This window comes from Cuculus canorus, chromosome 2 (assembly GCF_017976375.1).
Source record: "Cuculus canorus isolate bCucCan1 chromosome 2, bCucCan1.pri, whole genome shotgun sequence".
Classification (NCBI taxonomy): domain Eukaryota; kingdom Metazoa; phylum Chordata; class Aves; order Cuculiformes; family Cuculidae; genus Cuculus; species Cuculus canorus.
Window position 1 is genome coordinate 25,148,170 of NC_071402.1, and position 14,914 is coordinate 25,163,083.

The 14,914-nt window shown below is 43.7% G+C and overlaps 1 protein-coding gene across 1 annotated transcript; it reads left to right on the forward strand.

Moving 5' to 3' along the window:
* The first annotated feature begins 468 nt into the window (after positions 1-468).
* On the forward strand, positions 469-6,026 carry LOC104056735 (cytochrome b-c1 complex subunit 7). Its single transcript, XM_054060487.1, has 4 exons — positions 469-554; positions 2,707-2,778; positions 4,504-4,670; positions 5,785-6,026. Exons 1-4 carry the CDS (start codon positions 536-538, stop codon positions 5,860-5,862), a joined length of 336 nt encoding a protein of 111 aa, XP_053916462.1. The 5' UTR covers positions 469-535; the 3' UTR covers positions 5,863-6,026.
* The last annotated feature ends 8,888 nt before the right edge of the window (positions 6,027-14,914 follow it).

Sequence of the window (14,914 nt, forward strand, 5' to 3'; positions counted from 1 at the left end):
TCACAGGCTTCCCCACACCCGCCCTGGGCCCTTGTTCCCTCTGCCCACAGGCAGCAGCGCCGATGACTCCTGTGCCAGAGTCGTTTGGTTGGAAAAGACCTTTGACATCATCCAGTCCAGCCGCACCTGTCCGTTGCTAAACTACATCCCCTAGCACTTCATCTACCGCGAATTAAAACACCTCCCTGGGCAGCTGTTCCAGTGCCTGAGAACCCTTTCAGGGGAGAAATTTTTCCTGATGTCTGATTTGAACCTGCCCTGGTGCAGCTTGAGGCCATTCCCTCTCGTCCTGTCACTGGGGAGAAGAGACCAGCGCCCACCTCGCTACAACTTCCCTTCAGGGGCTTGTACAGAGCGATAAGGTCCCCCCTCAGCCTCCTTTTCTCCAGGCTAAACGCGCCCCGCTCCGCCCTCCCGGCGGCGATGGCGCCTCTGCGGGCGGTCCCGCGGGCGGTCCCGGCCCCGCCCCGGGGCGCACGCGCAGGTGGGGGCGGCCCTGCGCGGTTCCCAGCGGGCAGTGCGCGCCGAGGTCAACATGGCGGCCCGGGCATCGGGTGAGGCTGGGGCGGGCGGGCGTGGGGAGGTGGGGGGCGTTGCGCTGCTCGCCAAGCAGGTGCTGGGCCCGGCCCGCGGGGAGGCGAGGGGGGAGCCGGGGAGCGCCGGGGAGTGGCGTGTCCTTGGCGCTGAGGGCCCGGCGGTGCCCGCGCTGTCCGGGGCCGGAGGGTGTCGGGAGCCCTTGGGCCTGCCCGGATAGCGGCTGCCGCGGTCTTCTGCTCCGAGGCACTGAAGAATCCGGAGCGGCGGGCGCGGGGTGTCACGGAGCGCTGGGTGTGCGGTGTCACAGCGGGGTTTGGATCGGAAGGGACATTAAAGGTCATCCGGTTCCACCTCCCTGCAATGGGCAGGGACATCTCCCACCAGACCAGGGTGGCCAAGGTCCCATCCATCCTGGCTTTGAACACCTCCAGGGATGGGGCACCCACACCTTCCCTGGGCAACCTGTGCCAGTGCCTCACCGCCCTCATAGTGAAGAATTTCATGCTTATGTCTAGTCTAAATCTGCCTCACTCCAGTTTCTACCCATTGCTCCTTGTCCTATCATTACAAGCCTTTGTGAACAGTCCTTTCCCAGCTTTCTTGTAGCCTCTTCAGGTACTGGAAAGGTCACTTTAAGGTCTTCTCAGAGCTTTCTGAACAACCCCAATTCTCTCAGCCTGTCCTCATATGGGAGGTGCGCCAACCCTCTGATCGTCCTTGTAGCCCTCCTCTGGACCCATTCCAACAGTTCCATGTCCTTCTTATGTTGAAGATTCCACAACTGGATGCAGTACTCAGATGGGGTCTCACAAGAGCCGAGTAGAGGGCCAGAATCACCTCCCTTGCCTGGGGACACCTTGATTGGCCACAGTTCTTTCGATGTGGCCCAGGATATAGTTGGCCGCCTGGGCTATGAGCATGCATTGCCAGCTGATGTCAAGCTTCTCATCCATCATCACCCCCAAGTCCTTCTCTGCAGGGCAGCTCTCAATCATGTCATCTGCCATCCCGTATTGAAACCGCAGATAGCCCTGACCCAGGTGTAGGGCAATGGGGTGACTTAGTAAGACACCTTATTTAAAGTCATAAGAAAGGGCTTTCCCTGGCTACATCGCCTGTGCTGTGCTGCTGCTGGGCTTCCAGACCCCTTGTTGAGTTACTTTAATGTGTTTGTTACTGCACTTTACTTGATTACATGTAAAATTACCTTTGCTATCCAAAATCACAGTTAAGAAAAATGAACATTCTACATGGTGTGTTTTATTTTTTTTTTCTTTTTAAAGTAAATTATTTTTTTGAGCTTCAGTGTTGACTTTCCAGTTGACCTTGACAGCTCTTTGAAAGGGAGGCTCTGGAATAGTATTTAAATAACTGGAGAGGAGAGCACAAGGTTAATAGCATAATAATATACTAACCTTGAAATGTTATTAACCCATAGTGAGAGCTGCAGAACTTAAATAAATTATTTGAAGAGCATAATCATAGAATGGCTTGGATTGGAAGGGACCTTAATGCTCATCCAGTTCCATCCCCCGTGCCATGGGCAGGAACACATCCCACCAGACCAGGCTGCTCAAGGCCTGTCCAACCAGGCCTTGAACACTGCCAGGAATGGGGCATCCACAGCTTCCCTGGGCAACCTGTGCCACTGCCTGACCACCCTTGCAGTAAAAATATTCATCTATGTCTAATATAGATATCTATCTAATCTAAATATCTAATCCAGATCCCCCCTCCTTCATCTTAAAACCTTTATCCCTCATGCTATTGCTACACTCCTTGATAAAAAGTCCCTCCCCAGCTTTGCTTTTGCTTTATGTCGAACATTACAATTTTAGCTCAAATAAGATTTATGGAGCCTGAATGTGTTGGTGCTGTCTTTGACAATGACTTATTAGCATTGTTCCAAGCCTTAAAACACTCTGATATTCACATTTAGTGAAATAGAAGTCAGGTTGTTGTAGGTAACAAGCATTCGTTCTGCCTAGCCAGTATCACCTAAGGGATACTGAAAAGCAGAGAGGCCAAGTCATATATGTTCAAGTTCAAACTTGGTGTAGTGTTGCATTATTGCATGTGAAGGAGGCCAGGAAATATTTTTATAGTGTCATAGTAGTGTGTAAGTGTTGAATTTTATCTTGTTCTGCAACTGATGATGGTCACATTCAGTTGCAGGAGGTGGTCGCCTTATAGACAGGATTCGCAAGTGGTACTATAATGCAGCTGGATTCAACAAACTTGGTAAGTGTTTCATTGAGTTTTAAAAACTTTGCAGTTGTAACAATCGTCAAACTAATTATGGTTCATAACTAGTGTATGTATGTGCAGTTTGGCGTAAGTCTTTTTTATCAAAATTAGCTACTACTGCTACTGTGGGGGAAAAGTTAGCAATAGCTTCAGTCATCATGATTGCTACCTAGTAAGGAATCAGTGACTTTTCTGTTACTCCCGTGTTTGCTCTTGCTTTAAGTGAAATAACTTCTAGCAGCCAAGATTAAGCTGGAGCAGTTGAAGAAACTTTCACAAAGTAGTCCTGAAACCTTGATTATTTATCGGTTCCCACTGAGGGCAGTCAGTCTGTCTGTAATATTTACACAAAGTATCCAAAGTGCAAGAAAGGATTTAGTTAGCTCTGCCCTTTGTATCACCATAACTTCACTTGACATCTCTCTGACCTGGGCAGAGGTGAAGTGGGAGTGAAAATAGCGTTTCTTTAAGTAGACGTTATTTTGAAGCTATTGACTTCAATTTGTTCAGAGTTGTTACCAAGTTTATTTCAACTTTGTAGATGGCAGAACTATCCTTGAATGCCAAGAGAATCTGAATATTCAGAGGCTGTAATTTACTGCTGTCCGCAATATGAGCGAATCGTTTGAAGGAAGTTAACATACTTGCCCTGGAGAAGTTAGAAGAAAATTGTCAGATGACAGTAGAGGAATAAGCTTAGGTCTGTGCTGCAGAGGTGCCGTGCTTAGCCCTTCTTTTTATATCTGTCTGCTGAAATTCTTAAAGGCGTTACTACTTTTTGCTGCTTTTCTGGGAATGCAACTGAAAATTGAGGAGAAACACACAATCTAGTGATTAAACTAGTGGCCATGTTCACTGTGCCTTTGAAATAAATTACAAGACTGAATTCAAGAATATATGGCTCTAAATAAATTTCTATTTTATTGAGAGACTACTGCCAATTCAGTCACACCAGATCAAAACCTTTAACCGCAGGTCAGTAGGTACACTCTTGGAATCTGCATCAGTCTTGGAATATTACAAAAGTAACAGTTTGTCCTGTGTTTTCAATACTGAAATTTAAACCAAGGTTGGTTAAATTTCAGGAATCCTTTGTTACGCACAGTGTGGGGGTGTTCTTGGCTTTGAGAAGACTAAGTGCTTCTCCCTGATTTAACTTCTGATTTGAGGTGGTGCCAGTGGGAACCAGCTTGTGCTTAAACATCCAGCTTCAGGTTTCCGTAGCTTACTGTAGTCAGTGGCAATCTAGTCATTATGCATAGTGGAGTTTAAGACAATAATTCTTCAGTACTGGAGTAGTCACATCTGTGCTTGACTGACTAATGGATTCAGAACTCTTAAATCCTTTACCTTGACTGTCATCTTAAATACAGTTATACAGTTAGATAGATGTAAGTCCATCCCTCAGATCCAGAATAGTTATTGTTTTGTGTATATATATACTCTTATGAAACACATTGAATTAAATACCCACTTTCCTTATTCCCCCTTAAGAAAAGGAGTAAAACCGAGTAACTAGAGCATGTGAAAGCTGGTGTTTAGAGTGTGTTCTCTGTGAGCAATTAGTGGTTCTCTTCTTCTGGATTGGTTTGGATTTTCTTTATAATTTTGCATTGGAAGTGTTTTGCCCATGTTATGTAGAACAATCATCAGTTTTTCAATCCTAAATCTTACTTAAGAACACTTATTCAGTGATATTTTAAAATCTTCTCGGTACAGGATTAATGCGAGATGATACATTGTATGAAGATGATGATGTCAAAGAAGCACTGAAGAGACTTCCAGAAGATGTTTACAATGAAAGAATATTTCGTATAAAGAGGGCACTTGACTTGAGCCTGAAACATCGGATCCTTCCAAAAGACCAGTGGGTGAAGTATGAAGAGGTATGTGTACAGAGTGTTTCCAAGGTGGAGCTCTTACATGGCACTGCTATGGCTGGTGTTTGGGATTTTCTGTCTCTGAAGAGACAGAAAATTAGTGCGTGTCTTGTAAGATTCCTCTGGAAAACACAGCTTTTCATCGCTGTTTAGAAATTTTTATTTTTCAGTGGAAATTACAAAATTTTTCTCAAGATGATGAATGCTTAAACTACAGCTTAGAGCTGTAGCACATTGTCTGTATTCAGACAAAATATTTCTGCTAAGCTATCAGATAAAGAATGACACTGTAACTAGCTTAGACATTCTTATACAAGGCCTCTTGTTTTTCTGATTAATTTCTTAGTTTTATAGAAAATCTTGAGCCAAAGCTTTTATTCATGAAAATGCCAAAAAGGAATAACATAAAAGGGAAATCTTGCATTAAAATAAGTGTCATCTTGTATTTTGAAAAAAAAGCCCTGCACCTTCCTTTTCAGATGTAACTAAATTTATTTTTTTTTGTACTGGATTGATTCACAGACTTTGCATTACTGTCCATCTTGGCTTTCTTCAAGTTGCGAGGCAGAAAGGAATCCTATCACTTACCTTCTGCCTACAGGGTACTGTAGGGGTATATAAACAGAGGCTGTTTCTTGTGGCATTATTGTTCATATTTAGGTAACTACTGCAATGGATAACTGTGTAGTTCCTTAAGCAGCAGTTTGGTTTGTAAGTGTTACACATGGCCAGGATGTTCCATTGAGTCCAAGTTTACAGTGCTGTTTAGAAGTTAAGTTCAAAATTAGTTTCTCCAGGGTATTATAGTTGAACTTTGAACTAATTAAGGTGGATTTTGTACATTTGGGAATCTGCCAAAGGAACATTGTTTCTAAAGGTGTAGCTGGAAGCATCACTTTGCTTGTTAATGTTGGCAGGGCATTAGGAACTAGTTATTGCTGCAGGCTTGGCAGATACAAAGTTTACCTTTAAGAGTAAGTAATGTTTGGTTTCTTTTTTTTCTTGTTAAGCTGGGTTTTGGTCAAATCTGAGGAGGAATCTGAGGCAAGTAATCTGTAAGAACGGCCCGAGATGTTTCTGAACCTCCTTCTAAGTTTAAATATATTCTCTTCTTTTTCAGGATAAGCATTATCTTGAACCGTACCTAAAAGAAGTAATCCGTGAAAGACTTGAAAGAGAAGCATGGAACAAGAAATAACTATTGAACTACTTCATGCAAATATCCACATATTTCTGATATTTTTAAACATTTGGTTATAGAAGCCTACCGGGAGGCAAATGTGAGGCTGAGGAATACTGTTTCAGCTTGTTCGTTGAATCTGTTCATCCAACTAAAATAAACATGTCAAAGTATAAAATCTACTTGGAAGAATTCTTTGTAAATGTTAACAAGCTAATGTTCAGATCTTTCCTATGAGCATATACATTACATACTAGCTTAGTGGTATGCAGTCTTCGTTCCAGTTTTTTGATTCTTACTCTTCTCATAGCACAGCTGTTTTCTGCATTTGTAGGGTTAGGTAAGAAACACGCAAGGCTGTTGGTGCTAGTTGCTCTGTTAAAATAAAAAGGGTTTTTTTTCTTTCCTTCATCACTTCTCCCTGGAGACAACAATAGTGGACCAGTGCTTGATGGCATCATGAGACAGTAGAATGTAATATTTTGTGCATCTAAATACATACATACTAGAATAACTTAAAACATAGATTATTCCCTAATCACAAAATCAGGATGTGTTTTGCTAGCACTTTATACCATATACATTGTTAGTCCTTAGAAGCCTGTTTCTATATAAAACATGACGACTGTCTCACTTTAGCTTCTTCAGCCTTTTTATCCTTTTAAAGAGTGAAAATGGTATGCTGATGTGCATTCAACCACTTAATTAACTTCCCTTATATTTTATTCATGGCCTAAAGGACACTTGTTTACAAGTGATTGGTATCAAGTATTTTAAACTATCAGGCTTAATGACATTAGAGATACACATGGAATTCAAGTGCTGCTTAAAAACAGAAGAAATTCAGTGGTATCTTGAAAACACCAGCCCTCACTGGCTGAAGCCCTTGAGTTTAGTCTTACATCATTTAATGGTACTGTTAATTTGGGACCGATTTTGGTATTACATGTGAAATTTGAAGCCTATCATATAGCCCCTCTTTGTGAAGTACACAATCTTGTGTGATAGTCCCAGTGTTTGTTTTTGTCTGTTATGCACACTTGTCTGCCAAACGCAAGAATACAGTGACCAAAAGCTGGAACAGTTCAGAAAAAAAGCAATATTGCATAAATACAGAACAAAAAATGTCTGCAGTTCTGGATTGGTATGACCAGGTAAATACAATATTGGATTAGAAGATAGACTAGAAACTGTCTTTTAGCTTTGCTCATCTCTCTGTTATTAACCTTCATCTGCCTGCTCCAGTTGCTTACGTCTGTAGAATGGAAACAGTGATCCCTGGGTGAAATATTTATTTAAAAACTTCACAGCCTGATGTGATAAAACAAAATGCTACAAAAATATCTGCATCACTGATATTTCTTGAAAGTCTGTAGGGAAATGATATTAAGAATGTGAGTTTTCTTTCATCTGCTATAGTAAAATCTTATGGCTGAAGCACACAGAACTTGATGAATTTTTGAGAACTCCAATTTTTTCCCAAGAGACAAGTAAGGGTCTGAAGTTTCACACTTCAGTTTATGGAATTATTAGAATACATAATCTTTTAATGGAGTTAGTACTGTTTCATTATCTGTGCTCCAAATGGCCTAACTGATGTGAAATCATTGACCTCTTTACATTCAAATTTAACATTTTAAAAGTCAGAAGCAAGTAGCAGAAGTTAATAAGAGAGTCTTCCGAGTGATTTTTATAGCATCTCGGAGAGAAGAGAAAAGGAAGCCATGTTAAGAGCTTGCCTCTTCACTGAGGTTGAGGTTGTTTGACAGCTTTCATTTACACATGTTTTCAAATGCTTCTGACTTGCTTGGATTGATCGTTTTTAACCTCAAGATCCAATAATGTGCAGTAATATCCCTTTGAAATATTTTGGAAAGGTTCAACGAATGCTGTTTAGTTGTATCTTAGCCTTATGTTAGTAAGGAAAATGTCGGGGTTTTTTGGCAGAGATGGCTGTGAAGTCTTTGAGACATTTAGGAGAATCTAAAAATAGTGAGAAACAAGGAGGAAGAAGATGGGTGTAAAAGGGATATCTGTTGCCTGGGAACCAGCAGCTTTGTGTTAGAAACTGCAAGCTCTTATCTAGAATATGTGATGTGAGATTTGGATACCTGTGCTACTGGCTAATAGTTAAGTAACTTGGAAGACATTTCATATTTCACCTTCTGGTGTTCCCTTCTGTGCACACTGAGCTACTAGCATTGATCTGTAGCTGGAGGAAACAGTTTTCTCGTGTGAAAGGTCTGAATCCTGCTGGTGAGGAGCTGGAGGGTCAGTGTGATTCCCATTTTTTAATCCTTAATGTTTTTCCTTAAAAATTTGAGATGGGAAGGAATGGACTTGAAAAAATCAGGGATTTTCAGATTTCCTTGTAATGCTTCAATCTCACCTGTGCAGCTCTCTGTAGGACCCTGCCGTATTCCTTGTGCAGGCTGTGTGCTCCTCTGTGAATGATTCAAGACTGTGCAGCTATGAGCTTTCTAGCTGCAAACTTGCCTCATTTTAAGGAAAAACTTTATCACAGTAAAGGGGCTCAGGCTGCCAGAGGTAAAAAGATAGTCTGATGATGAAGGAGAGAGCATTCCGGTTTGGAGAACTGGGTTTTCTTCCTGCAGCTGTAAAGAGGTTCTTCTACAACACTGAGCAAGACACTTGTTTTGTAGAAACTCCCCAAGTATTTTGCTAAATGCTTAATATATGGTGCTTGGGGCTATGACTGCAGAAGTGTGGAGTAATCACATCTATTTCTACGGTAGATCTGCTCTGTGTTCTGAATATTTGATGGAAGTGTGAATATTCATCCAAACACACAAATGGGTAGTAAGGATGGTGATACCAGGAGCAAATCTCGCAGGGATTCTCGCAGTTTTGAAAAGCACCTCCCAATTCATATTCTGATGGTATGTGCAGAAATACTTATAAATAAGCTGATACATTTGTGGCCTGCACAGTGTGCAGAAAGCAATGTTGAGCTGTGCACTGAATAGGCTTGAAAAGAATTCTTGAATGAGAGAGGGGTTCCTGCTGGGAAAAACACAGACCTCGAATTTAAGGACATATAATGCACAAGGTAACAACGCACCTTGTGTTTCCTAACTTGACTTTGAAATCTTCATTAATGTAGTTTTTTGGGTATAAATTTTATAAAGATTCCTTAAAACACCGAGGTCTTTCTGTAGTTTGAGTTCACCTCTTTGCACATGTATATTATGCGTATCAAATTAAGAGAGAGCCTGAGCTGACATTGCTAATCCTGCAGTTTGATGACAGTTTCAGCTTGAATTAATTTTCGTCACTTTTAAGCTAACTTGGGCTTCACTTTAAGTTCATTAACTACATAGTGAAATATAAGTGAAATATATTTTGATTGTTGAAGATCATGTTTGTTATGGCAGACTGATTTATTTAAATTTTGAATCGGTTAACCCAGAAACAATGGATTTTTTTGCAGCTCTGTAACAAGAAACGTATGCTTTGCTTGTTTTACATCAAACTTCCATCTAAAGGAAAGCTACAGCAGATATAAATCTCATAAGCATTTTGATGAAACATCATGCTTGTCATTATAATGGAACTGTTTTAGCATTAATATGGTAAACACATTCCTACTTGAAGCATTTTCTCTCTAGACAGCAAAGGTCAAAGATTATCGTAAGGATTTCCCTTGTTGCACATTTGTGGTCAGTTTTCATGGACTGAAACTAACTGGGGTGAGGGCTGCCCTTGCAATTTAGAGCAGGCAGAGGCAACCTGAGCCACTGCTGCTCCATGGTAGACTGGGACTGGAACTCAGCTGACCTGAGCTGCCTTGGGTGACTTCACTTCTCTTAGTCTCTTTTAGCTGGTCTAAGGCCCAAAGGGCTAAGATCAAGAAAAATCTGTAGACAAATATCTCTGTTATAAACAATTTGGTTTAGTGTCAAAGTACCCTCAAAGAGCCTGGTTCCAAAACTGTTTCCTCAAACTCCTCTGTGGGCTGTGTGAGTTGTAAGCTTCATTTGGCACAGTTTTGTATTTTTTTCAGTGCCAAATACTTGTTGCCTCACTCGGGGCCTCGGTGCTGGTGGTGCTGGGACGAGATGACAGGCTGGTCTGATATCTTGGGGTGCCAGAAATCAAGCGCACTTCTGCTTTCCTGATGAAATCGGTGTTCTCATGGTGTATCTGAAGAAGGAGCCCTCAAGGTCTTCTACTCACTGATCATTTAATCATGGGCTTAATTCTTTTTTCTTCACTAAAAGGTGAGTATTCACTCTTCCCTTTATACCTTAGTTCTCTAACTAGCATGTTTTCCGGAGTGCAGTGGGGCTGTTAGTCCCTTTCACTGACTGTTCTACTGTGAAAGATGTAATTAACTGCACCAGGGAGAGACTCTGACTTGAGTAGTTTGGTTAGAGCTGTTTCCTAGGCTGCTTCAAAATAAGGGCAATGCCTGACTTCCCCTGCCTAGAGGCATTTACCTGCTTGGGCAATTACTGCTTACCAGTTGATTGTCTTCAGTTATGACTTCCGCCCTGCTTGGCTCTCTTCTGTGTTACCCAAGTGCTGAGCCAGCCCTGGGACCTGGACAAAGGAGTTAAGCCAAGGGCTTGTGTAAGGAGTGCAGAACAGGTGAGTATAGACTCAGGAATAGAAAAACAAGTGCAAGGATCTCGAAGAAGTATAGGGAAAAGAACCAGAAAATCATAGAATTATAGAATAGTTTGTGTTGGAAGGGACCTTAAAGACCATCCAGTTCCAACCCCCTGCCATGGGCAGGGACACCTCCCACTAGATCATGCTGCCCAAGGCCCCATCCAACCCAGCCTTGAACACCTCCAGCGATGGGGCATCCACAACTTCCCTGGGCAACCCATTCCAGTGCCTCACCACTCTCATTGTGAAGAAATTCTTCCTTCTGTCTAGTCTAAGTTGACCTCAATCCCCTTTGCCTGCTTTAAGAGTGTGTGATGAGGATGAGGTATTTATGTACAGACCAAAGATGGCCACTGGGAAAGGGGAGAAAGGAAAACACATGGTTGAACACATTTTGGGATATGGGACCACAGTGAGGAGAGAGACGTATGTGGTAGTTTGGGAAAGGCCAGGCTGCTTTGTAGGCCACTGCAAAGGGTGACAACCATGTTTCCTAACTACAGGAACCCCAAGTTCATGGCACTGGCTGAAACTTAAGTCTTCCCTAAAGAATACGTTAAGTGTCATCCATTGAACCAGATCATGAATGGAGCCCGAGCTGCCCTTGTCCTGCCTCCAGAGTGCTTGGATGCAGCCTAAGCATCCATCTTCTCTGGCTCAACCTCATCTGTTTCTTCCCACGAAAACCAGAACTGTTAGAAGATGATGCCCTGAATGCTTACAGGGCAGATCTGGGTTTGGGGTGCTTCCATTTCTGCAGCAAAAGAGGAGCACTGGACCTTTCTCTTCCAAAGCTCAGGCAAGTGCTGGAATTGCTGTTGCTGTTTTATGAGACTGTGCTTCTTCAGTTCCTGTACTAGGAAGGGATCTGGGGCTTGAAACCTGATCAGAAAGAGGTACCTCAGCACAGCTGGGCTGAGCTCTCCTCAGCAGTTCCTAAAGTGGTTCCCTGCTGGCCTGTGCAGATCTGGTTCTTTGTGTCTAAGTCTTCTGGATTGCATGGGGAGGCTGGATAGCAAGACATGGAGTTAAGCGCTGCTGCACTCAGTATTACAACACCTAAGCCCTTTTATGAAGCCTCATACTCCCTCTGTGGCCCAGCAGATTGAAATGATTGTTTATAAGCAGCAAAGCTCGGTGTCCAAAGCTCAGATCTCTTCAAGGCACTTCAGAGGAATTTTTTGCCTGCAAGTTGTGCTCCCCAGTGGAGTATTAGCTTAAAAAGATACTATTATGAAATAGTCATAAAAGCAGCTAGATATGTTTGGTTTAGTTCAATTAACAAAAAAATCTCCAACTCCTAAATGTTTCTCAGCTGCACTCTTGCCCTGAAGAAGACGGAAGAGAACTCCTTTAATTTTCCATCCGTGTATAAGCAGGCCTCCAGCGATGCTCGGCACCCAGCCTGCCTGCTGGAGCTCAGGAGACTGTCACGGCAGCGTGGAGGTGGCTCTGATAGAAAGCAAAATGTATTCTGCTGCCAGGTGAAGTTTGGCTCAGCTCTGCTCTGTGTGTTGCAAAAGCAGAGGTACCAGAGAAGGGGTGAGATCAGCATTCGGAGCTTTATGGAGGCAGTCATCTCTGCCTAGGAATGCTTAGGCTCTAGCAGGACAAAGTCAGGACCTGCGTCTGCATTGGGTCTGCACTTCTATAAAGCAGCTGGAGATGCTTTATTTGAAAAAAAAAAAACCACAAAAAAAAAAACCTAAAAAACAAACAAAACCAAGCAACATGAACCAGAATAAAATAAATTCTAGGGGGAAAGTAACAAAGCATGGTTTTTTTCAGAATTACAGTTGTCTTGCAGAGGGGCTGCTATTCCCATTGTAAGACTGGTGATGGAATTATGACAGATTAGACATTTAGATCTGTAGTTCAATGTTTGCACAAGGTAGACCAGGTTCACCTGGCTTACCCCAGAGAGTATCATTATCCATCCCATTTGTTGCCTAGGTCTTGAGGACAGCTTTTGCTGGGAGCTGCATCTTCTCCTGGACAACTGGTAGGTTTGCAACCATTCCCCCAGGTGGTTCTTGGCACAGAGCCTGGGGTACAGAGTACCTGGCTTTGCACAGCCTTGTTCTTATCTGATCACAGGCTCCTGCTGTTTCTCATGGAAAGAAGGGGTATAGCCACTTCCATCCCTAGAGCTTCAGGGGATCTCTTTAATGAATTTTTATATTTAGCTTTTCATACGTATATGAAACTCAGTGGTGTGGCTGAAGACCTCCAAAACAGCCATTAGAGCCTTGATACTTTATAGTGATTCGAAAAGCTACTTCAAAAAGAAAATGAAGATGTATGCTTTGAAAGGGGACTCCTCCTCCAGCTGCTTCCACCCAGCACTTTAAAAACACGTAAGACACAATAAAGCATGTGTTGACATAAATGAGCTTCAAAAAAACCATTGGATTATTTTGAAGGAATATAAACACACGTGGGGAGAGTTATCATCCTTCACCCAGCAAAACAATGACATCAGTGCAACTTGGACTGGGATTTGCCTTAAGATCTCCCAGATGTTGCAAACTGCACAGTTGCCCATCGGTTGCTCAGGGTAATTATAAACTCTCAGATGGAGGAGGGGAGGTTGATTCTCAAAGGAAAAAGCATAAAAACCTTTTGGGGAACTGAAGAAAAGATCCACTGTTCATAGCAGACACCCAAAACGAAGACAGCCTCTGCTTAGTGTCATGGATTCGTCTCAGAGCCCACCTTGTACCTGAACTTGGGCGTGTTGCGTCGAGGGGATGAGCCTCTCAGCAAGGAACTCACCGTGGGGTGATTCTAGAGCTGCTTGGAAATCATATTGTCAGCATCTCCCAACCTGGGATGAGGGACCTGCTGCCCACTTCAAAGTAGAAGCCCGTCTGGTCCTGAAGCAGGACATGCGAGTCCTGGCACCCAGATGGGAAGGGGGATCCAAGGAAAAGCTGCAGCCTTGCTGGCCCTGGAGTAAAACGACTTACCTGGCCCCAGGGCTGATCCTTCACTCGACCTGGACTGTGCAGCTGGAGGAGGGAGCCCCGGGTGAGGTGTCAGTATTGTGCTGCAGCATAACAAGAGTTCAAGACTTTGGGGGTTGCAAGAAGATGGGGAGCAGGTCCCTGACACTGGCTGGCTCAAACACTTACCAGAGGCTGTCCTCAGCTCAAATGTGTGTTTTTGTGCAGTTTCTATGAAGCATATGCTGTTCGTAATGCAGGTCTGGTGAGTTTGTTGAATGTGTCCCATCTCCTCTCCTCCTACACACCTGCACTCACAAGCAGAGCACTGGACTAATGGGATGTGCTCAGACTACCAGTGACCCTCTGTTCAGCCCTTTGAAGGCTGCTGGAAGGCACTAGCACTCTGGAGAGCCCTTAGGAGTTAGCAGCCCAAGTGCTGGGAGATGTTTCAGCCTCAGAAGGAGAGGCGATTTTGGAAAGCCCTCGTCTTGGTGTTTCCATGGTGTAGCATGTTGGTGAGCTGCCTCTCCAATGTCCTTTTTGACAGCCCCAGCTCAAGTCCCACTGGGGTCCAGCCATGCCATACCTCTGGGTTATTTGCCCTCCCCAGCATGTGATGAGTAGCAGGGATGTCCATCCAGCTCTCAGCCCCAGAGCACATGGCGGGGCTACCAGCTTGTGTTCACCGGTTCACAGCATTACATCAGACTGTGAATGGTGTCAGATGAAGGCTGGAAGTGGTGCCAAACCGCTGCAGTGGCACAGCCTCTGGCAGAGGGCAAGAGGGGCAGATGGATGGCAACTTCTCCGTGTGCCCTGTGACAGCCCCAGCAGGTAATGCTCCCAGGTGCCAGGCACCAGGCCCAAAGATCTGGCCTCTATTACTGGTATGTCACGGCTTTACCAGCAGTAGCACAGGAAGGTTGCTGACCCTCCACATGGAGCGGCAGCAGAGCAGGGTACACACTGGGAGGCTGTGCTCTTCCATTGCCCCCACAGGATCTGCCCAGTGCCAGAGATGGATGTGGCTTCATCAGCACACAAGGGTGATGAGCTCGGCTGCAGGTCGGCTACACAAGACTGAACCACTGGCAATGCCAGTCCTTCACGTTGAAGGGAGATTTCATCCTGTACGCAACGGCAGCAGCAGGGAGAAACACATTACCCACTCCGAGCATTGCCCATTGAGGCAAGCTCACCCTGACGCAAGGTGGGGCTGTGCTGTAACAGTACAAGCACTGTCTGAGAGCCCTGGCATTGTCTTCCTCTCATTTTTAATTTCATTTTTCAGGATGACAACACTTTAGAGGTTTATGACCAACAAGAGAATTTACTACTAAGTCATATACTGATGTAATGAAATCTAATATATACTGTGTAATGAGTTATGAGATGTTATTTAGTTTCAGGGTTTTATTACTTCAATCAGTTATGACCATATTTCCTTTTATATGATTGCTCACTCTTTAAACATACCAGATGACTGT

Coding starts and splice junctions, on each gene's coding strand:
- LOC104056735 (XM_054060487.1), top strand. Junction 2,779..4,503: donor AGCTGGATTCAACAAACTTG/GTAAGTGTTTCA, acceptor TTCTCGGTACAG/GATTAATGCGAGATGATACA. Junction 4,671..5,784: donor AGTGGGTGAAGTATGAAGAG/GTATGTGTACAG, acceptor CTTCTTTTTCAG/GATAAGCATTATCTTGAACC.